Here is a 24,363-nt window from a genome sequence, read left to right as displayed (position 1 = left end):
AGAGGGGGAAACTAATTGCTTAGGGATGTTGTTTAATAAAACATGGTGTGGCAAGAGTGTGGCACCAGACTCCTGGATTCAAATACCAACTTGCTCCCTCATCCACCTAATCCATTATTTACCTGCTTCCTCATTCACTCTGAGCACATACCTAGCACCCCAGGATCTCAGTTTCCTTTTTTGTAAGAGGAGGATACTAGCTGTATCTACCTTGTTGGGTTACTATGGGGAGATGTAAAATTTTAGATGTTATTTATAGATGTAAATTGCTTAGCACATAATAAGCACTCAATTAATGTTAACCTGTTAATGTCTGACATATTGTAAGTACTAAATAAGTGGTAGTTATGGTTAACAGTAATGAAAAAGATGATATCCTTAATCATCAGGGAAATGTGAATCAAACCACAATGAGTTATCATCTCACACATTTTATTTTATTTTTTATTTAAAAAAATAATTTATTGGTTTTGGATCACAAAATATAGGGAAGACATAAGGGCGATGCCTGTGACCCCTTGGCTGAAACTTCTCTTCCAGAGACACTTTTTGGGCATTCTCTCACATCCTAACAGCTGCAGAGTATAGTATCCGACCACGTGGGAAGCATGAACAGACTCCCTTAAGTCACGCGAATCCCTTCCAATAGTCTTCCAGCTCACTTCTGCCAATATTGCAACTGGACTGGTTGTTCCAACTGTTCGTCTTAAAAGTCTCACGAACAAAGAGGCTGCCAGCGATGCCTGCACAGCCCCTGGATCTGCCTACACTGACTAATGCCCCTCGGCTATACCCCGTCTGCCCGTGGCACCTGCATGGCAGCCTCTGGGGGCCCCCACATCCTAGGGTGGCGATGGAGGAAGGGCAGGCCAGGCCAAGCATGAAGAATAAACAGTCAATGTTATTTGGCTCAGACTAGGAATCCGTGAGTCTTGAGGACCTCTGTGACTTTGCCAATTTTCTTCTCGATGTTCTTTTCGGCCTGCTTCCGTAGCCTCATGAGCTGCTTCTTTTTCCGGTAGTAGATCTTGGCTTTCTCCTTTCTCTTTTCCTCCAGGGTGGCTGTTACTGCCTGGTACTTCCAGCCAACCTCATGAGCCAGGCACCCTAGGTAGGCAAACTTGCAAGTAGGCTTCAGACGCACAACCTTGAGGGCAGCAGGAACCACCATTCACTTTTTCTTGTCACAGGGTGGTGGGATCCCATCAAACACCTTGAGGTGCTCCAGAGCAGCCTGGCCCCGCTTGGTCTTGTGGGGCAGCATGCCTCGCACTGTCTGCCAGAAGATGCGGCTGGGGGCTCGGAAGTGGTAGGGGCCACGGGAGGGGTTGGTGTTCATCCGCTTGCGGAGAAAGGCCAGGTATTTCAATTTATTTATGTAGAAATTGCCAGAAATGTTGATGCCCTCACAGTGCACGACCACAACCTTCCGGCCCAGAAGCACCTGCTTGGCCACAATGGCCGCCAGGCGGCCCAGGAGATGGCCTCGGCCATCGAGCACCAGGACCTGCCCCTCCGCCATCTTCGGCAGCCACCTGGGAAAGGATCTCACACATTTTAGAATGACCACGATCAAAAAGACAACAAAGAACAAGGGTTGGTTTGGATATGGAGGAAACGAAGCCCTCATGCACTCCAGGCAGAATTGCAAACTAGTGCAGCCGCTATGGAAAACAGTATGGAGGTTGCTCAAAAAAAAGGAAAGTAGAATCACCATATGACGTAACAATTCTACTTCTCGGTATTTAGCCAAAGAAAATGAAACACTAACTACAGATAAATGTACCCCTAGGTTCACTGTAGCATTATTTACAAGAGCCAAGATATGGAAACAACTGAAGTGTCCATCAGTAGATGAATGATACGGCAAATGCGGTATATGTACACAATGGAATATTACTCAGCCATAGTAAGAGTGGAATCTCGCCATCTGTGACAACCTGGATGGACCTTGAGGGCTCTCTGCTAAGCGAAAAAAATCAGACAGGGCAAAATGGGTGAAGGAGACCGAAAGGGTCAAACTTACAGTTTTAAAATAAGTCATGGGGTTATCATGTACAACATGGTGACTATAGCTAATAACACTGTCTGGCATATTTGAAAGTTGCTAAAAGAGTAGATGTTAAAAGTTCTTATCACAAGAAAAAAAATCTATCACTATAGTGGTAACACATGTTAACTAGACTTATTGTGGTGATCATTTTGCAAAATATACACGTATCAAAATATTATATTGTATACCTGAAACAAATAGAATGTTGCATGGCAATTATACCTCAACAACAACAAAAATAAATACAAATAAAATAAGCCCAAAACAAACAAACAAACACTCCAGTATGGGACAAAACGGGAAGGAATAGGGACCATAAATCTTCATAGGGAGAAAACCCTCAGGAATCATTCTGTCCTATCTATCAACACCAAGGACAAAAGCAACAGTAAGTATACTGTCCAAAGTCCCTCTGCTTTGGGGGCAGAGCCTAGACTGTAACCCAAGTCTTTGGGCTTCCAGTTCAATGCTCCTGGCCTGAAATCCCACAGCATACTTAGCTTTCCTATCGCAAGGATGATGAGATTGTAATGGAAACTAGTTTTTTTCAAGTCTATTCTCCAAATGGAAAAGAACTGGATGAGGATTTGGGAGCAGAGCAAAGTAAAAGGGGCCACTGGCAAAGAGACAAAATTGAACACTATTCCTCAATATGGGGTAGATCTGCAAGGCATCAGGATTTAATTTTTGTGAAACTGGACAAGGGTTTTTAGACTAAAACTATAACCATGAGGAATAAGATGGCTTTGGGGAATTATAGGCTAGTCAGTTACATTTTTGGAAGGGGCCAGTTGATGAAGTCATTAATCATATAAACAAAACAATCTGGGTTTTTAAGTGAGAGAAAATTGACTAAGGGACTAAGGCGATTAATTTAGTAAGGTCTTTCTTCAGTAGTAGAGGGCAAAGTTCTTTTGGATGAGTTTCTCATTAACAGGTATTTTCAAAATTGAGTGATGAAGTGAACATTGCTAAAATACTTTAAGGGAAGAAACTATTCAGAGCATTGAGTCTAACACTGTCATTTCATGAGGAATTGGAAACAGAGCAAATGAACTTGTTCAGAGTGACTTGGTTAGTTTAGTCTCAGCTCCTCGTGGGTGGATTTATGGCTTAAAGTATAAGCCTTAAACAAAGAGCAGAGATAAACAGAAGTATAAGGAATGTACATTATTGCAGAAGTCTCCACCTCCACTCATTGAGAGTTTACAAGATGTCAGGCAAGACACAGACTTGATCCACACACTTCCTCACAAATCAATGAGTTAGGTGCTATTATTATGCCATTTTACAGATGAGAAAGTAGAGGTTTAGGGAGGGATGAGTGGCATTAGCACTTGCCTCAGCGCCACTACTACCAATACATTTTTCTGAGCACGCACCTACCTAGCATGCACTAGGTAAACATTCTAATTTTACCTGCATAAGTTCATTTAAGCTTTATAACAGTCTTATGAGGTCAGTACTACAGTTAATCCTCATTTTACCGAAGAGAAAGCTGAGGCTTAGAAAAGATTAAATAACTGGCCCAAAGTTACCTACCTAGAAAGTGGCTGAACCAGGAGAAGAATCTGGGCCTCTCTAACACCTCTAAGAGTAATAGGATTGGTGGCTGCCAGAGGAAAGGGGGTGAGGGGGAGCAAAATGAGTGAAGGTGTCAAAGGGCCCAAATTTCCAGCCATAAGATACATAAGTCATGGGGATGTAATATGCAGCATGGTGACTATAGTTGATGTAATATACAGCATGTATGGCATATTTGAAAACTGCTAAGAAAGTAGATCTTAAAAGTACTCATCACAAGGAAAAAAAGTTCTGTAACTCTGTGTGGTGATGGATGTTAACTAGACTTATTGTGGTGATCACTTCATAATATATACAAGTGTTGAATCATTTTGCTGTATACCTGAAATGAATATAATGTTATATGTCAATTACCTAAAAAAAATTTAAAAGAATATCATAGGAAGGAGAAAATGCAAACCAAAAAGGAGATATAAATAGGCCTTAATGAATTCTTATAGATGGGGGAAGGGGAAACCCTTGGCATTTCTGTGGTTAACAGAACATGCTGTTGAGTAGAGGAAGAATGGGGCTGACCCAAGAGAGCAATTTTTGCTCCAGTTATACTAAGGCTCACTCCTATTTCAGTGCCATCATCTATCACAGGAGAAGCAGTTGTCCATTGCCTGGAATGCCAGGTGGTGGAACAGTGAATCAGGCATGGGAAGAGCACGCTGAAAGTACCTGAAGACTCAGGAGTAAGGGAACTGAGAGGAGGGGAAGGTTAGAGCAGCAAGCATGAAGTTGAAAATTAAAACCAACATGCTGATTTCATCCCATGGACAGAAAAGTGTAAGAGAACAGCATAAGCAATCTCTCAAAGGCATTTTTAATTAAAAAAATTAGAAATGAGCAAGGACACCTTTCTATTCTACACAGCAGGCATTGATAACAATGTGTCACCATATATCTGCACAGAAATCTATTGACCAAGTCTTGGAAATCTTGGTGAATGAATAAAAAGGTAAACCAAATAGGAATAATTTCTTATTTTTATAACACAGTCAGTCCATTGCTAATACTTTGTGTCAGCAAATTTAACCAAGGTAACAGTTGGGTCACCTACACACTATGGTCAAAAAATTAAAATACCAAATAAGTATGAAATGAAATGGATATGCTTGACTAAATGGTTATTTTGTCTTCCAACTGGTTATGTACATAAGCTCTATGTGTTTACTTAACTTTTTGAAGAGTCAAACCTGTGACTTTTTAAATTAACATTTTCTGATTAACCATAAGAAACTATCAGCCACTCATTTATTGATCAAAAGTGAAGTTGCTCAGTCGTGTCTGACTCTTTGCGACCCCATAGACTGTAGCCTACCAGGCTCCTCTGTCCATGGGATTTTCCAGGTAACAGTACTGGAGTGGATTGCCATTTCTTTCTCCAGGGGATCTTCCCAACCCAGGGCTTGAACCCAGGTCTCCCGCATTGTAGACAGACGCTTTACTGTCTGAGCCACCAGGGAAGTCAATAGTCACTTAATAAAAACAGTGTAGCTCTAATACCCTTCAACTCAAATTGCAACTATTTCTTCTCAGAAATATAGATGAGAAAAGGAGCCTTTGAACTGATCTGGGGAGGGAAAGTTAGAGCCATCAGTCAAGGTCAATGTCAAGTTTAAAGCCAGATGATACTGTAGCTCCCCAATCTCTCTGGCTATGATTCTCCCAGTAAAACTCTTTGTTTTTCTTTCCTGCTGACGACTGCCCCTCACTTTCCACAGTAACTCTCCCCTCATATTGACAAACAGGAAAAAACCACTCAAGTTCTTTCTTACATAATGGTTTGGGGTTTTTTGTTTATGTTTTTCTGGTGAGAGACCCAGAACTCAAAGAGCCTTGATGCTTTTTATCAATTCCACTAACCGTCAAGGGCAGGAAATAAAAATATTTCTCTCTTCCGACTCAAATACAATACCCCTTTGTGAAGCTGTTAAGAAGCTAGAAATAGCAAATCTGGGAAAAATTTCAGGTGAGAGATATGCATCAAAATATTTCATTTTGCTAAAAATACCTCTATGTTGGTTTCAGCATCCCAACTCATATCACACCACCATTCAGGATGACAACCAAAAAGTTTTGCCCTTTTACTGGCAATAACTCTGAGATTATACAGAGAAGTAAAGTAAACTGTCCCCATTGGCATTTGCCATTTCAGAGAAGTTGCTGGCAGAATGGAAAGAAGAAAGAAGAGGGAAGAAAGATCAGTTCAAATGACTGCATCTTCAACACCTGGTGACTAGAGTTTAGATCAAGAACCCAAGAGGTAACTGAGGCAAGTTGGGGAGTATCACAAAGCTGAACCCATGAGAACAAAGTGTGTGGGGTCCCATTTAGCTGGCCCAGCACATAAAGACAAAGCTCCCTAGGAAGCAGCACAATCTCAAAGGCAGTAGGGCTCATCTAGTGTCCAGAGATGAATCTGGTGACGATAGGAGATGTGTGTGGTCCAGGGTAGGCCCCAGTGTTCCAGCCCCACAGCAATGGAGACGTATGAGAAAATAGAAAAGAAAAGAAAGACGCAGCATTAGGGAGCAGGGTGAGTGCCATGGATTAACTAGGTAAGCCCTTGGCACCCAGCAAGCCCAGGGCTCCTCTCTCCTCTGTGGGCTTCTCCCTGTCACCCCAGAGTCTCTCAGTCCCAACCGCTTCCCTCAACAGGAGCAGAAAGTAGATGACAGCTGTTTTCTTCAAGTCCTGCCAAGAAAAACACTGCAAGGTTAAGAACAAAAAAGTCTTCAAATGTCTTGCTACTGAAGCTCTTTTCCTTTTTTTAAAAATAAATTTCAGTATCTATACACACACAGAAGAAAATTCACTTTCAGTCAAAGGGTTCAAGAATGTTGACAATCTTTCAAGGAGTCACTATGTTCTTAAACTCTTTCAACAGCTCTATTTGTTCTAAAAAGGGTCATAGATTTATTTAATAGCTGTTTATCTTTCAGCTGGCCTGCTGCAAGCCGAAGCATAACAGAAAGCATCCAGCATAATCACAGGTTTGGAGCCGAGGGGGCTGGAAAGGCAAGGATGGGGAGTCAGAAGTACAGTATCAAGAGTTCATCGTGCTGTTTGTTGGAGGAAAGCATGCCCAAAGATGAAAAGACTGAATTTCAGATAAACATGCAGAAGTAAACTACTGGAGAAGGAATATTTCCTTGGCAGTCTTGTCACCACGTCCCCTCAATCTATCACCCATGCAAAAGAAAAACAACGAGGATCTGTGAAATGGTGGAGTGAGCATTCACTTAAGACACAGTAGCGTCTTTCTACCAAGGGATAAAAACCTATCACCAAACAAGTACACACCACATGCTCTCTGTAAAAGTATGGCACAGAACTTCCTTTTTGTTTTTTTAATCAGAAACCTAGCCGAGATGTCAGGACCTTACAGTATTAACACTACTTTGGACTCAGAGGCCTGTCAAGGGAGCTGAGACCCGGATAGAAAAGAAAATGGTAACAAGTTTCCCTTGTATGCCATCCAACGAATTGGGTTCATAAAGCAGACGGAATGACCAGGAGAACACATTTCAGTTTACTGTCGAGTATGCCGACCTTGATCCCTAGGCTCAGGGAAGAAAAGGAAAGCTTCAATTTGGGACAAAATAAACCTAAGGTTTAATTGTCATATATAATAAACCTGACTTGTCATCTTGCTTGAGTAAATTTCATGAAAAATCCTACTTTCTTAAATACTAGGATTTTTTACAGATAAAACCCTCCCTATGCAGTAGTTCAAAAATGTCCCTAATACCACACTCAAATGTATTTCATGTGTTTTACATCTTTATATTTCAATCTATTAAACAAACATAGGTTAACATATTTCTACTAAAATACACAATATGTATATTTATAGTAAAAACTAAATGCCTTTAGCCGAGATAGACACTCTCTGCCTTGAAAGATACCACTTGTCTTAGGGACAAATACTCCTTTCTGGGGAAAGAGATGCTGAATCCACCAATAGAATTATCCCCAGAATCTTAGACACAGTTGCACAGGTTACGTTCTCTCTCACAAATCACAAACTTTCTGCCGTTAGCTTTCTTTGAACCAATGTGTTATTTGCCAAAAAACGATAGTGAAGTCACTCAGCTGTGTCCAACTCTTTGGGACCCCATGGACTGTAGCCTACCAGGTTCCTCTGTCCTTGGGATTTTTCAGGCAAGAATACTGGAGTGGGTTGCCATTTCCTTCTCCAGGAGATCTTCCTGAACCAGGGATTGAACCCAGGTCTCCCACATTGTAGGCAGACGCTCTGTCTGAGCCACTGGGGAAGTCGCCAGTTAATTATTTTGAAGGTCAACTGACCCCTTGACCATTATATTTAGTAACCAGTTTTGTTATCATCAAAAGAGATAATCCTTTAAGCATGATGTGAGGAATATTTTATAATTTATTTAGTTCTTACTGTCAATGTGTTAATTCATATAAACACATTATAGTAAGTTTCTCTCCTAAGTGTTAATACCTGCACTGACGGAAGACTCTCCTCTGACTTAAGACAATATCTGTATCAGATTCTCCTCTGACTTAAGACAATATCTGTATCAGATTTGCTCACAGTGTAATGGAATGTATTAGATGGGATGGATTTCTGGATGCCACTGAAATACCAATGTGGCAATAAACTGTATAAATACTTGTTTTATGGCAATGGAAGAAGAGAGGAACAGGGAAAATAGGTCAACTTCAGGAAATAAGCAGCACATGCTATTTAAGATAAAAAAAAGAGAGAGAGTTGTAAACAAAGGGATGCTCAGTTGCTAGACAGTCAGATTTCTCTTTCCTTCCTTCTTTTTGTCTTTTAATAAATCTACTTAAATCTGTTTTTCTCTTAGGACTTCTTTTTTTGTATGAATTTTTACTGCTTAACTCACATATATAAACGTTTCTATCTTCAATTACTTTGGTTGAATAGTTTAAGAGTAAAAGCCTCCTATCATTAGAACTTTATCAGGAAAAATAAATAAATAAATTATATATATATATATATATATATATATATATATATACACATATTGACATCTGTAGAATATATATATCCATATTCATTTATATTGAATAATTTACTAAGCTTGTTCATATTCCTAAAAGCAGAATGTAGCAGCAACAGCCTGAATAAAATAAATAAATCGAGAACTTCAAGACTGGTTGTTTGGGGAGTGAAAAACTGAAACAGAAATGACAAAGATGAAATGAGATTCTATCAAAAAGACTCCAACAGAGTCAGGGGTGGATGAAAATCCCAAGATGTGTATTAGGAGGAAAGGGAAACTCAACACAGTTGGAACTCCACTCGCTCACAGGGCAGCCGAGAAAGAGAGAGCAAACAGACCAGTTTCCCTACTGCTGCTCACAACACAGTAAGGCTGGAGCAGCTCTAGGAAGGACAGGGGAACCTCAGTGACTTTTCAAGTTGTGTCCTTTATGGTGTCTGTGGGGACCCAGCCAACAGCAGCCAGGGGGCTGTTTACCAAAGTCATTCTCTGGCACCACCCACAGAAAAACTGTGGAAATCCCTGCCAAAGCAGACATGGGAATCAAACAGAAGGAGCTGAATACAGCCATGTAAAACATACCCCAGTCATTTCGTAACCTCGGTTTCTTCACAGATGTCTGCTGTGGAAGAAATGACTGTGTCCAGAAGACAGAGACCCCAGGAATTAATCCAGCCATACAGATGAAAGCAGAATGAAAAATTGCTAATTATCGCATTCCACAATCCACACTGGTAACTCACTGGGTTTCGGCTGTAAGGCACCTAAGGTTAAAACTGCTCCTCAAAAATATATGTGACAATGGTGAATGAATGGTGTAAGGAAGGGGCAGGTCTTCAAACATTGTTGTTCTCGAAAGGAAAAAAAAAAGGAGGGGTATCCACCAAATTAAAATATCAGAATATTCTACAGACCAGCAAAACTACATGCAGCTTAGTAGCTCACACACATCCTTGTATCTCCAAGACATGTGAAGCTCCAGGTTCTGAAGAAGACCAAACAGAAGCCCGCCTGCCAGGTGCTAAAAAGAGAAGATAATCTCAAAGAAATCCAGTCTTCGTTCTACTTATGGCTCTTATCATTGTTATCACTGTTACTCCTTACCTGTGCTCCTGTATATTTTAGAAGTTGAGTGGCTCAGACGGTAAAGTGTCTGTCTGCAATGCAGGAGACCCGGGTTCGATCCCTGGGTTGGGAAAATCCCCTGGAGAAGGGAATAGCTACCCAGTCCAGTATTCTTGCCTGGAGAATTCCATGGACAGAGGAGCCTGGTACGGTACGGTCCACGGGGTCGCAAAGAGTTAGACACGACTGAGCGACTTCACTTTCACTTTTCATACATACCACTACTTTGGATGCTGCTCCAGTTTTGTGGGTCAATCCAACGCCCATGCTACATATCTCGCATATGTAGCATGGGCATATATCTACCTTTATACAGCCTTTGAGCTGGGCTCTGAACGCCATTCCATACACACACTGTGTGTGAGTGCTCCGTCGTGTCCGACTCTTTGTGACTCCATGGACTTTAGCACCCCATGGACTGTAGCCTACCAGGCTCCTTTGTCCATGGAACTTTCCAGGCAAGAATACTGGAGTGGGTTGCCATTTCCCATTCCAAGAGACCTTCCTGACCCAGAGATTGAACCCGAGTCTCTGGCGTCTCCTGCATTGGCAGGAGGGTTTTTTTTTACCACTAGCGCCACCTGGGAAGCTGCACATTACTCTCTGGCTACTTCCTCATCCTCACTCACTACTGGGAGCTAAGTTTGATTGTCCTTTTACATCTACTCAACATATCTTTTGAACAGAGAAAAAGAAACAAAGCAGCTGAGTCAATAAGTTCATAATGCCCAAGAGTCTAGATTGTAGCATCCATGTGAGCAAGGACAATGACGATTAGTTTCAACACTTGGTAATCCAACGTTTAGCACCTTGCACAGAGTAGGAGCTCAATAACTATTTATTGAGAGATTGGAAGTAATGTTTTTCCTCTAAATTCCATTTTATTCTTATTCTCAAATTATTTTCTCTACTGAACAAAGGAAGGTTTATAAATCACTGGCATCATGACTTAATGGAATGAATGAACCAAAAAGGGTCAAAATCTCAAAGATTCCCCAATTCATTCCAATAACCAATCCTCCTCAATCACCTCCTCCTGCTATTTTTTTTCCCCCCTCTTCACATCTTGAACCATCTTACAGGAAAAAGTCTAGACTTTGATATTGACTTATTTACTGAAAACCATATAAGGTAGTCGCTGTATTATTCCCGTTTTACAGACAAGGAAACAAAGGCCTCAAATGACTGAGTAACCTGCCACAGAGCACAGCTAAGAAGTTGCAAATCTGGGAATTGAATTTAGGCCATCTGCCTCCAGAATGCCAGTTCCTAATGACCACTCTGCACTGTCTCCTGAAGGACAGCTATTAAGAAGGCTAAGGGTAAGGTTAAGGAAGCTATGAAGGCTGTGAGGAATGGTATCCTTCCATTCATTCTGTAAAATATGCATTGAGTGCCTACTCTGCCAGATGCCAAAAATCCCACCCCCATGCAGCTACAAACACTGTTCATATAATTGTCAAGATTTCTAACTGCCCTTTGCCACTTCTTCCAAACAGTAAGCTGGCAGATTCAGTTAGACAAGGAAACTTAGTAAGAACTGGTTCTTTTCCTTCATCTTTGTCTTTTAAACTTTATGATTGTAAACAATCACCAATCTTCTTAGCATCACATGGGACTCTTGCAAGAGCCGGTGAAATGTGCAGCAACTTGAAATGGCATAGATAAAAACCTAAACAGAGACAGGGAAATGAGAACGGTGTTTCCATTCTATTATTAGACTGAGGGTATTGGCAACCTTTTCATGCTTGCTTCCCAGCATAAAGGCAAACCACATGGAGGTGCTGGGTTTCTGCCCTTCTTCCCACCCTTGGAAAGGTCTTCTCAGCAAGAATTATGGTCACCCAATCACCCTCTGGGCTTCCATGGGGGCTCAGATGGTAAAGAATCTGTCTCCAAGGCAGGAGATCTGGGTTCGATTCCTGGGTCAGGAAGATCCCCTGAAGGGCATGGCAACCCACTCTAGTACTCTTGCTTGGGAAATCCCATGGACAGAGGAGCCTGGTGGGCTACAGTCCGTGGGGTCACAAAGTGTTGGACATGACTGAGTGGCTAACAACCACCCTCCACACTACCTGACGCAAAAGGCAGGAGAGTGCAGTGGCGTGCACCCTGAGCCAAAGCGTGTGGCTCGGTGTGACCTGACCTTTACACTGCTCTGCACCCACCCACGCCGTGCAGAACAACCCGCTTCTCCTCAGGCTGCTGAATCAGCCCGGCTGGGGAGAGCCCGAAGAGGAGCTCAGACTCCGACACATTTGGGCTATTCAGCACCATGAAGGAAATAGCAGGCGTTCAGCGAGGGAATAAAATTAAGGAGTTGGCTGAATAAAGGTGATAAAAATAGATTTTCCAACTCCACAAAGATGAATCATTTTGCCATGGGGATTCGCCAGGCTCCGTTTCAGCTTTGTTTTCAACCCAGCCTCATAAATTTGACTGAGGAAAATTTCCTTCCCCTAGATAACCAGTGCCATGAAGCGTTTAGTATTCAGACAGTTCTGACAGGATTTTATTAGAGAATTGTCCAGAAATAACCTCCATCCCTTCTCTATCCTGCAGTAAATATTGACTCTGAAGGACAAGAGTGGGCTGGGCTGAAATGAGTAGCCTTTGACCCCAGGCTCACCATCCTCTACCACCCCTCCTCAATTCTTTCCCTCCTCATTTTAAGAAATAGACATTTTCAGAAAGCAAAGAGGGCAGTGGAAGAAAGCAGAATGTGAGGAGAACTCGGGTGAAACAAAACCTCACAGGTATGCCATCACATCTTCCCCAGGACACCACGTGCTACTGAGGAATACGTCTTTTAAGATGTAGCCGAGTTGCTTTTAATTCACAAAAAATTCTTGAGAAATCCTCTGTATTTTGACTTTTTATCTATATGCGTTCCATGACACACTCCAAAAGGTAAAAATAATGCTTTCCTTAGACAATAAGAAAACTTCATTAAAAGAAACAGGTGGTAAAAATATCAGGGGATAAGGTAAACTCCATAGGAAAGCAATTCTGGTGTATTCCAGCCATATCATAAACGTATACAAAGGAACGTTTTAAAAAAAAAAAAAACTAAAAGTGATAAAATCTAAATAGCTTCCTTCCTTCACTCATGGACACCCATCATCGTGTATTTTTCTCATAATGGATTTCACTTACCCCTCCACGGCCTCATAGTCCACATACAACTCCAGCATACCCACACTTGGGAGGCAGGTAGGGCATCTGTCCTGGGTGCTCCAGTCAGCCCCCACACAGCAGCCAAAATGCCCTTACATCTCCTTTCTGAAAACAGTCCTCAGCACAGCAAACCCTGCTCTGCCCCGAGCAGGCTGCAGCAGCTGAAATGCTGATGCAGTGAAAGAGAACTAACTGGAAGAGAGCATGATTGCCACACCTATTGGGGAGGGAGGCGGAGAGTTCTGCTCCCACTGAGGAAGGGGGACAGAATCCCCTAGACGTAGAGATGCCCGGGGCGATCCTGCACGAGAGCTTTGTGGCAGCAGCTGCTGCAGAGTCAGCACTCAGTGCAGTGGGTAAACCTGGATCTGCAGTAGGGCCCTGGGACCTGAGGGAGGGGAGTTCATGTCGCAGTTCTGGAGGAAAGCAGCCTCATGATTCCAGGCAAGTCATTGCCCTCTGAGTCTCAGTTTCCTCATTTGGAACAATATTCTGTGACAACAGGGCTTCCCTGGTAGCTCAGATGGTAAAGAACCTGCCTGCAATGCAAGAGACTCAGAGATTTGGGTTCAATCCCCAGATTGGGAAGATCCCTTGTAGAAGGGAATGGCTACCCATTCCAGTATTCTTGCCTGGAGAATTCCATGGACAGAGGGGCCTGGCAGGCAGGCTACAGTCCATGGGGTCACAAAGAATTGGACATGACTGAGTGGCTACCACTTTCACTTTCTGTGATAAGTTATGTGAGGAAAAGAGTCTGGAAAAGAATTAATATATGAATATGTATAAATGAAGCACCTTGCTGTATACCTGAAACTAACACATTGTACTCCAACTATACTCCAATTAAAGTAAAATATAAAATAAAAAACTTAAAAAACCCCTTTAAATAGCTTCTAGTTATGAAAATGTAAGGCTATCAGAAAAATCATGAATATAATAAATAATAAATACAGCTAGAATATACTGAAAACAGACGAGGTACCATCCATGTTAGGCATTTTACATGTATCATCTTATTTAATCCCACGATCCTGAGATGAGATTTAATCAATCCCATTTTATAGATGAGGACACTGGGGAACTCACTCCATGATTTCCCATGAAAATAAAGGATCATCATATCCATTCAGGGTTTTGAATTTAAATAGAAGCATTTCGTCTTTGTGCGTGAAACTGAGATGACATCTGAGGATGGAATTTCTGCACTGTCGAGTGATTAATGTGTTTACAGTCCTCTGCTGGGGTAATTCTCAGGTACTAGTATTTATGGTTACGGCCGTTCCTGCTACTGCAAAACCCATTTCCCACCTGTTGTTTTTTATTAAACCTCCCTAAAGGGCATGAAATATTTCTTTGTGCAGATTCTAAAAAACGGGAATCATGAAATATGTGAGCAGAAACATCGTGTGTGGATTTACTGTTTGGAATTTTCAAACACTATAAAACACAGTGTTTACAGCCCATTCATCATTTATAAAAGTTTATTAGATTGATATGCCCACTGACTCACTGGTATCCTGCCATTTATTGATACCAATACATCAAGTGGTGGGCTGACATTTAACATTTATTAATAACTTCTGTGTTTCATTGCCTATTTTATAGAATCCTTGCATTATGTTTTATTTTATGTTTATCGTCAATCAGTCTAGGTTTTAAGCAAACTTTTTATTTTAAAATAGTTTTTCAATTTACAGAAAATTGCAAAGATAGTCCATTATAACTTGTGTTCTGGTATTTGATATTACTCAACAGTGGTTAGTACCATTTATCACAACTGATGAACAAACATTGGTACATTGCCACTAACTAAACTTCAGGTTTTATTTGGGTTTCATTAGTTTTCCACTAATGTACTTTTTCTGTTCCAAGATCCATCAAAGGTACCATATTATAATCATCATTTCTCTTAAGCTTCTTCTGGACTTTCCTTGTTTCTCAGACTTTCCTTGACAGTTTTGAGAAGTGCTGGTCAAGGATTCTGCTCCTCCATTTGGGTTTGTCTGATATTTTTCTCACGGTTAGATTGGGATTATGGGTTTGGGGGAGGAAGACCGCTGAGATAAACACCATTGCTGTAACACCATATCAATCATCCTCTTATTAAATATAGGGAAAATGAGTCAAATCAAAACTTTAAACTGAATCAAATTAATTTTCAAAAATAAAAACAACAGATTTTTTACTCAGAAATACCATACTTTATTTTGTGGAGAGAATGACAAGAGAGGGAAACTAATTTTTACGTCCATTTTGAGATGAAGGCAGACCTAAGATTTTAGCAGGAAGCCAGCTAATTACAAAAGAGCTGTCCAGCAAGTTCTTTTGAGGTGCTTGCCAACACAAACTTCCTACAAAACAATCTCAGATGATGGCATATTTGAAGAGAATTTGTTTCAACCTAGCAGGATCTTACTCCACCATACAATACTTTCAGGTATTTAAAGTGTTTTTCCTGTTGTCAAACCACAGAATCCCTATGAATCTGGGTTTGAAGAATTTGCTTTAAATTAGTTCCACAGAAATTCCTTCTTTATAAAAGTTATGACTATGAAAAAAGGAAGTAAGACTTAGTCTGAAATATGTATTTCCTGCTATTATGTATATTTTTTCCTCACAGTTCCTAATTGAAGGTCTGTTCCTCAGGGGACAAAAAGTAAGGAACTGATGTAATGTCAGAAACTTTGCTAAATGCTGTTCAATGAACGATAAGGGAGAATAAGTGGTTTCTTTTTTCAAAGAATGTGTCCCCCCAGTCCCCAGATAGGAAGTGGGAGTTGGGGGGGACAGGAAAAAAAAGTTTTACAGCACTTCTATATATAACCTTCCACCTCTGCAGACACATAAAATAATTATGGAAACAAGCGTGGAAAAATAATTTGTGGTGTATAAAGGGATATTAGACTTCAACTAGCATGTCTAGGCATTCATAACCATATGAATAAGAATTTCATTCCTTGGCTGGCTCACTCACTGGTATGGACTGGATTGTGTCCCCTTTCCAAATTGATATGTTGAAGTCAGAACCCCCAGTAACTCAGAACTGTGACTGTATTTGGAGGTAGTGACTTCAAAGAAGGGATTATGTTCAACTGGGTCATTTAAAGCAGGCCCTAATCCAGTTTGATCAGTGTCATTATTTTAAAAAATGAGATTAGGATACAAAGTGCAGAGGAAGACCAAGTGAAGACCCATGGAGAAGATCACCATTTTCAAGCTAAAGAGAGAGGCAACCAACCCTGCCTCTGCTTGATTTCATTTCTCTCCTTTAAGGCACCCAATCTGCTATACTTTGTTATGGTGGCAAATTAATCTGCTTATCAAGCATTAAGAGTGAAGAATCAAGGGTATAAGAAAGGCTAGAGGGTATGAGATTGGTTGGATATTACATCTCAATAAACTATTAATTATGTGAAAATCTAAGTTACTATCTCTCATGATTTCCATATCTGAGTGCAACTGCTAATGACTCCTCCTGTGGTCTCAAACTTCTTTCATCATCCCAACCTCCCCCACCTCCCCTTCCAATGAAAGTCAAACACTGCTAAGGGCACACTATAATTTGTTGGGGGGGAAAACTTCAAAGTTTGTGTTTACAGAAAAAGAAAGAATGTGTCTTCATATATACTTCAGCATAAGGATTTAAATTTAAAATCAGCCATTCATTAACCTACTCCAATTTCTTATACATTTTTTCATGAGTTCCAAACCAACATTTTCCAACTGTCTGCCAGACATCTGTACAAGAATCTCTTAAAGGTAGCCAACTCAATACATCCAAAAGAGAATTCATCTTTTCTCTTGGAACCCATTTCTCATCCCCTGTTCCCATGATGTATATTACTGGCATCACTATTCGCCAAGTTGCTGAAATCCAAAATGTAGATGTCGTCTTCCTAAGATTATTTATTATATTTCATTAATTCCAAGTTGTACAATTTTTTTTACTTCTAAAATAATGATGCATCTTTCCATTGCTGATATGTTAACATTGTGTTATAATTTAATTAATGAATTTTAAAAATTAGTTATATAATTTTTAAATAGTATGTCTTACAATTAAGGGCACACTACTATCAGTGAAAAACATAGAACCATAAATCCCGTGTCCTCATCTCCACTCTCACTGATTCTACTAAGGTTAAGTAGGAGACATTACCTCTTGTTTGAACTACTTGTCTCCTAACTGACTTTGGTTGCTGGTCTCGTCCCATAATCTACTTTCCATATGGCCACCAAAGTTATCTGGAACACAAGAGTCCTTTGTTTGCAGTGGCTCTTACTGTAGACGAGCCCAAACACTTCCAGATAGCATTTCTGTCTCAACCTACTATTCCTGGTCCACTTTCCACAGTATTGATTTCTTTCAGGGACCCTGGGATCCAGCTGCAGCCACATACAAAAAGCCACTTGCAGACAAGCCCCAGGTTCCTGTGCTCAAAGCCTTTCTCATTCCATCCTCTGAGGCCAGAACATCCTTCTCCAACCCCAATAGTCTTCTCTAATTGTAGATACGTCTTTAGATCCCAGGCTTCCCAGGTGGCACCAGGGGCAAAGAACCTGTCTGCCAATGAAGGAGACATAAGAGATGTGGGTTCAAACCTTGGGTTGGGGAGATCCCTTGAGGAGGGCATGGCAACCCACTCTAGTAAACTTGCCTGGAGAATCCCATGGTCAGAGGAGCCTGGAGGGTTACCCTACATTCCACAGGGTTGCACAGAGTAGGATGTGATTCAGAAAACGAAGATCATGGCATCCAGTCCCATCACTTCATGGGAAATAGATGGGGAAACAGTGGAAACAGTGTCAGACTTTATTTTGGGGGGCTCCAAAATCACTGCAGATGGTGACTGCAGCCATGAAATTAAAAGACGCTTACTCCTTGGAAGAAAAGTTATAACCAACCTAGATAGCATATTCAAAAGCAGAGACATTACTTTGCCAACTAAGGTCCATCTAGTCAAGGCTATGGTTTTTCCTGTGGTCATGTATGGATGTGAGAGTTGGACTGTGAAGAAAGCTGAGCGCCAAAGAATTGATGTTTTGGGGCTGTGGTGTTGGAGAAGACTCTTGAGAGTCCCTTGGACTGCAAGGAGATCCAACCAGTCCATTCTGAAGGAGATCAGCCCTGGGATTTCTTTGGAAGGAATGATGCTAAAGCTGAAACTCCAGTACTTGGCCACCTCATGTGAAGAGTTGACTCATTGGAAAAGACTCTGATGCTGGGAGGGATTGAGGGCAGGAGAAGAAGGGGATGACAGAGGATGAGATGGCTGGATGGCATCACAGACTCGATGGACGTGAGTCTGAGTGAACTCCGGGAGTTGGTGATGGACAGGGAGGCCTGGCGTGCTGCGATTCATAAGGTCGCAAAGAGTTGGACACGACTGAGCAACTGAACTGAACTGAACTGAACTGAACTGAAGCGACTTTGCAGTATATTCAGAATCCATACCTTTCAAAGTTCTTACTCTCAAACAGAAACTTATTCTTGTTCTTCCTTGCATCTTAACATTTCATTACTATTTCACAGTCTCCCTCTATTAGACCTTATTTGCTTCTAGAAGGGGATTCCCCTGGAAGGCTGGAATTATGGAATTATGTCTTGAATCATAGTGGATTTTCACTTGGAAGGCAAGAAAGAACAAACCATCTATTTCTAGTGTATACGTGCAGATGAAAACTGGGAAACAGAGCTTAGATGTCACGTAAAGGAGGTGGTCCAAGGAAAACTGTATTATTGTTAAAGTACTATAACTATAAAGGATGCTTTTTCAGGGGAATAAGAAATCCATGCCCTCCGTTTCTCAGCAGATTAGGACAATCATTTCATTCACTGTGGAGGTAGTTTTTAAATACCTCTGAGTGATCTCTTCTTCCTGTACACAAGTCTTTGTGCAGTCTCCTCCCCTTGAGTGTGGGCTAGACCTGGTGACTTGTTTTTGATCAACAGAATATGACCAAGGTGAGGAAATGTGACTTCTGAGATTAGGTTATACATAATTGTGATGTTCATCTTGTTTGTTCTTTCTCAGTATCTTTCTCTCTCTCTCTCTCTCTCTCTTTTTCTGGTTCTTCTTGCTTGCTTATTCTCATGAAGCAAGCTATCACACTGTGAGTTCTATGTAAATAGGCCCTTATGGCAAACAACTGAAGATGGTTTTGGCCAACATCCTGCAACAAAACAAATCTTGTTGCTATCCACCTGAGTGTGCTTAGAACCAGATCCTTCCCTAGTCAAGTCATAAAATGACAGCAGCCACTACCTGATGGCAGCTTTGTGGGACATCCTGAAACTCTAATCCATCTAAGCCAAGCCCAGATTCTAGATCCACAGGAACTTTGGAATAGTAAATGTTTTGGACTACTAACTTCAGTTCAGTCGCTCAGTCATGTCTGACTCTTTGCGACCCATGGACTACAGCATGCCAGGTCTCCCTGTCCATCACCAAATCCCAGAGCCTGCTCAAACTCATGTTCATCGAGTCAGTGATGCCATCCAAACATCTCATCCTTTGTCATCTCCTTTTCCTTCTGCCTTCAATCTTTTCCAGCATCAAGGTCTTTTCAAATGAGTCAGTTCTTTGCATCAGGTGGCCAAAGTATTGGAGTTTCAACTTTAGCATCAGTCCTTCCAATGAATATTCAGGACTGAATTCCTTTAGGATGGACTGGTTTGATCTCCTTGCCATCTAAGGGACTGTCAAGAGTCTTCTCCAACACAGTTCAAAAGCATCAATTCTTTGGCGCTCAGCTTGCTTTATTATTATTTTTTATTTATTTATTTTTTTAATTTAATTTTATTTTTTTTAGTTTTTTATTTTTTTAATTTTAAAATCTTTAATTCTTACATGCGTTCCCAAACATGAACCCCCCTCCCACCTCCCTCCCCATAACATCTCTGTGGGATCAGCTTGCTTTAGAGTCCAACTCTCACATCCATACATGACTACTGGAAAAACCATAGCTTTGACTAAACAGACCTTTGTTAGCAAAGTAACATCTCTGCTTTTTAATATGCTGTCAAGGTTGGTCACAGCTTTTCTTCCAAGGAGCAAGGGTCTTTTAATTTCATCGCTGCAATCACCATCTGCAGTGATTTTGGAGCCCAGGAAAATAAAGTCTCTCATTGTTTCCATTGTTTCCCCGTCTACTTGCAATGAAGCGATGGGACCAGATGCCATGATCTTCGTTTTCTGAATACTGAGCTTTAAGCCAGCTGTTTCACTCTCCTCTTTCACTATCATCTAGAGGCTCTTTAGTTCCGCTTTGCTTTCTGCCACAGGGTGGTGTCGTCTGATATCTGAGGTTATTGATATTGCTCCTGGCAATCTTGATTTCAGCTTGTACTTCATTCAGCCTGGCATTTCACATCATATACTCTGCATATAAGTTAAATAAGCAAGGTGACAATACACAGCCTTGATGTACCCTTTTCCCAATTTGGAACCAGTTCGTTGTTCTATGTCTGGTTCTAACCGTTGCTTCTTGACCTGCATACAGATTTCTCAGGAGGCAGGTCAGGTGGTCTGGTATTCCCATCTCTTTCAGAATTTTCCACTGTTTGTTGTGATTCATGCAGTCAAAGGCTTTGGTATAGTTAATAAAGCAGAAGTAGATATTTTTCTGGAACTCTCTTGCTTTTTCTATGATCCAAAGGATGTTGGCAATTTGATCTCTGGTTCCTCTACCTTTTCTAAATCCAGCTTGAACATCTGAAAGTTCTCAGTTCACATACTATTGAAGCCAACTTGGAGAATTTTGAGCATTACTTTGCTAGCGTGTGAGAGGAATGCAATTGTGCGGTAGTTTGAACATTCTTTGGCATTGACTTTCTTTGGGATTGGAATGAAAACTGACCTTTTCTAGTCCTGTGGCCACTGCTGTATTTTCCAGATTTGCTGGCATATTGAGTGTAGCACTTTCACAGCATTATCTTTTAGGATTTGAAATAGCTCAACTGGAATTCCATCACCTCCACTAGCTTTGTTCATAGTGATGCTTCCTAAGGTCCACTTCACTTCATATTCCAGGATGTCTGGTTCAAGGTGAGTGATCATACCATCATGGTTATCTGCCATTTCTGTGTATTCTTGCCACCTCTTCTTAATATCTTCTGCTTCTGTTAGGTCCATACTGTTTCTGTCCTTTGTTTTTGTGCCCATCTTTGCATGAAATGTTCCCTTCAGTTCAGTTTCAGTTCAGTCGCTCAGTCGTGTCCGACTCGTTGCGACCCCATGAATCACAGCACGCCAGGCCTCCCTGTCCATCACCAACTCCCAGAGTTCACTCAGACTCACATCCATCAAGTCAGTGATGCCATCCAGCCATCCCATCCTCGGTCGTCCCCTTCTTCTCCTGCCCTCAATCCCTCCCAGCATCAGAGTCTTTTCCTTGGTATCTCTACTTTTCTTGAAGAGATCTCTAGTCTTTCCCATTCTATTGTCTCCTCTGTTTCTTTGCATTGATCACTTAGGAAGGCTCTCTTACCTCTCCTTGCTATTCTCTGGAACTCTGAATTCAGATGGGTGTATCTTTCCTTTCTTCCTTTGCCTTTCTCTTCTCTTCTTTCCTCAGCCATTAGTAAGGCCTCCTCGGACAACCACCGTATAATCATAAGGGATTTGATTTAGGTCATACCTGAATGGTCTAGTGGTTTTCCCTACTTTCTTCAATTTAAGTCTGAATTTGGCAATAAGGAGTTCATGATCTGAGCCACAGTCAGCTCCCAGTTTTGCTTTTGCTGACTGTATAGAGCTTCTTTATCTTTGGCTGCAAAAAATATAATCAATCTGATTTTGGTATTGACCATTTGGTGATGTCCATGTGTAGAATCATCTCTTGTGTTGTTGGAAGAGGGTATTTGCTATGACCAGTGCATTCTCTTGGTAAAACTCCGTTAAGTTGCCCTGCTTCATTTTGTACTCCAAGGCCAATCTTGCCTATTACTCCAGGGATCTCTTGACTTCTTACTTTTGCATTGCAGTCCCCTATGATGAAAAGGACATCTTTTCTGGTGTTAGTTCTAGACCACTAAATTCAGAGGTAGTTTGTTACACAGCATGTGTGTGTGCATGCTAAGTGGCTTCAGTCATGTCTGACTCTTTGCAATCCTATGGACTGTAGGCCACCAGGCTTCTCTGTTAATGGGATTTTCCAGGCAAGAATACTGGAGTAGATATCTCCTACATTGGCAGGTGGGTTCTTCACAGCAGTGAATAACTGATATACACTCACCAAATAAGAAAATCAGAAAACAGATAATAAACACAGGATGAGTGGAAAGAACCAAAACCAAAACAAAAAAACCTCTTACTGAGTCTTCCCAAGTAATTAAACAATATGGAAAAGGAGACTAACTCGTTGGTCCAAGCACTCAGCAGATAACCACAAGCCAGCCTGTTCTAGTGGCCATCAGCATTCTCCTGGTCCAGCTCACGGTGGTCCTGGCTCTTACCAGCTGATACACTTTTATTTCTGTATTCACTGTGTGCCAAGTCTTTTGGTTTAGGTAGTAAGTTAACTGTAATCCTGGTTCTTAAGAGTGATAATATGTAATGGTGATAACCCTAGAATATTCCTTTAGCTCAGGGTAAGCCTTAGATGCCTTTCTGAGCTGTTTGAATTTTATTCCTTATATGCAGTGGACAGCTATAGAAGGTTGTATGTGTGCGTGCTCAGTCACTTAGTTGTGTCCAACTCTTTGTAACCCATGGACTGTAACCTGCCACGCTCCACTGTCCATGGGATTTTCCAGGCATGAATACTGGGGTGGGTTGTCTTTTCCAGGGGATCTTCCTGGCCCAGGGGTCAAACCCACACTCCTGCATTGCAGGCAGATTCTTTACTACTATACCACCTGGGAAGCCCTTATATAAAGTTATCTGACAAGATAAGGGGCCTGTGAAACCTGTATGCAGGTCAGGAAGCAACAGTTAGAACTAGACATGGAACAGCAGACTGGTTCCAAATAGGAAAAGGAGTACGTCAAGGCTGCATATTGTCTCCCTGCTTATTTAACTTATATTCAGAGTACATCATGAGAAACTGTGAGCTAGATGAAGCACACGCTGTAATCAAGATTGCTGGGAGAAATATCAATAACCAAAGATAAGCAGATGACATCACCTTTACGGCAGAAAGTGAAGAACTAAAAAGCCTCTTGGTGAAAGTTAAAGAGGAGGGTGAAAAAGTTGGCTTAAAGCTCAACATTCAGAAAACTAAGATCATGACATCTGGTCCCATCACTTCATGGCAAGTAGATGGGGAAACAGTGGAAACAGTGGCTGACTTTATTTTGGGGGGATCCAAAATCAACTGCAGATGGTGACTGCAGCCATGAAGTTAAAAGACACTTACTCCTTGGAAGGAAAGTTATAACCAACCTAGACAGCATATTAAAAACCAGAGACATTACTTTGCCAACAAAGGTCTGTTTAGTCAAGGCTATGGTTTTTCCAGTAGTCATGTATGGATGTGAGAGTTGGACTATAAAGCAAGCTGAGCACCAAAGAATTGATGCTTTTGAACTGTGGTGTTGGGAAAGACTCTTGAGAGTCCCTTGGATGGCAAGGAGATCCAACCAGTCCATTCTAAAGGAGATCAGCCCTGGGTGTTCATTGGAAGGGCTGATGTTGAAGCTGAAACTCCAATACTTTGGCCCCTTATGTGAAGAGCTGGCTCATTTGAAAAGACCCTGATGCTGGGAAAGATTGGGGGCAGGAGGAGAAGGGGACAACAGGGGATGAGACGGCTGGATGGCATCACCGACTCAATGGTCATGAGTTTGGGTAGGCTCCGGGAGTTGGTGATGGACAGGGAGGCCTGGCGTGCTGCAGTTCATGGGGTCACAAAGAGTCGGACACGACTGAGCGACTGAACTGAATGGACCTGAAACAATCAATACTTTTAGAAGGTACCTGTGGAAACTGTTACCCCTGGCAGCATACAAGCCATGCTGACTTGGGAGGCACTGAACAAAGAAATCCCCCCTAGGTTCATAGTCCACCATTTAACTGAATGCAGGATCAAGTGTACCAAGGAGCGCATGGGTTTTTACTGTTGTTTTCCCCTCCAGTTTGCACTTTTTTTATGTCTAAAGCTACTAAAAGGCTAACCACCACTCCTGCTTGGGCTCGGTTTTGGTACCCAACCCAAGAGTAGCAAATTGAGCATTCCTTCTGTGTGTGGTGTGGAAACACAACTGAGGTTTCTGTTACTGTGCCAGGGATGAGGATAAAGGAACATGTGCCATTAAATTCAGTTTTGGCTGAGATTCTTTACAAGATCTCTTCATTTCCCTCAGTGAAATGTACCTCCTACGTACAGAGCATCACTCAAACACCAGTTTCCACTTGGCTCCCAAGGAAGAGCAAGACCACCTCCAGAGACACCCTCCCCCCAGCCCTACCCCCATCACACCATACAACTGCC

At 41.6% G+C, this 24,363-nt stretch overlaps 2 protein-coding genes across 2 annotated transcripts in view; both read right to left on the bottom strand.

Annotated features, from left to right (window-relative positions):
• The window catches only part of LIMCH1 (LIM and calponin homology domains 1), a 354,210-nt gene that overhangs the window by 153,303 nt on the left and 176,544 nt on the right, over positions 1-24,363 (bottom strand). The gene's annotated exons all lie outside the window — the stretch shown is intronic.
• On the bottom strand, positions 882-1,538 carry LOC128049848 (60S ribosomal protein L13a-like). The gene has a single exon (XM_052642169.1). The coding sequence runs from the start codon at positions 1,520-1,522 to the stop codon at positions 1,172-1,174; it is 351 nt and encodes a 116-aa protein (XP_052498129.1). The 5' UTR covers positions 1,523-1,538; the 3' UTR covers positions 882-1,171.

The sequence above is a fragment of the Budorcas taxicolor genome, chromosome 6 (genome assembly GCF_023091745.1).
Source record: "Budorcas taxicolor isolate Tak-1 chromosome 6, Takin1.1, whole genome shotgun sequence".
Lineage (NCBI taxonomy): Eukaryota > Metazoa > Chordata > Mammalia > Artiodactyla > Bovidae > Budorcas > Budorcas taxicolor.
Note: the sequence above shows the minus strand (reverse complement) of the source record. Positions and strands in the feature narration are given on the sequence as shown.

Excerpts from the sequence above, each read along its gene's own strand:
- LOC128049848 (XM_052642169.1), bottom strand. The coding sequence starts at position 1,522 with ATGGCGGAGGGGCAGGTCCTGGTGCTCGATGGCCGAGGCCATCTCCTG.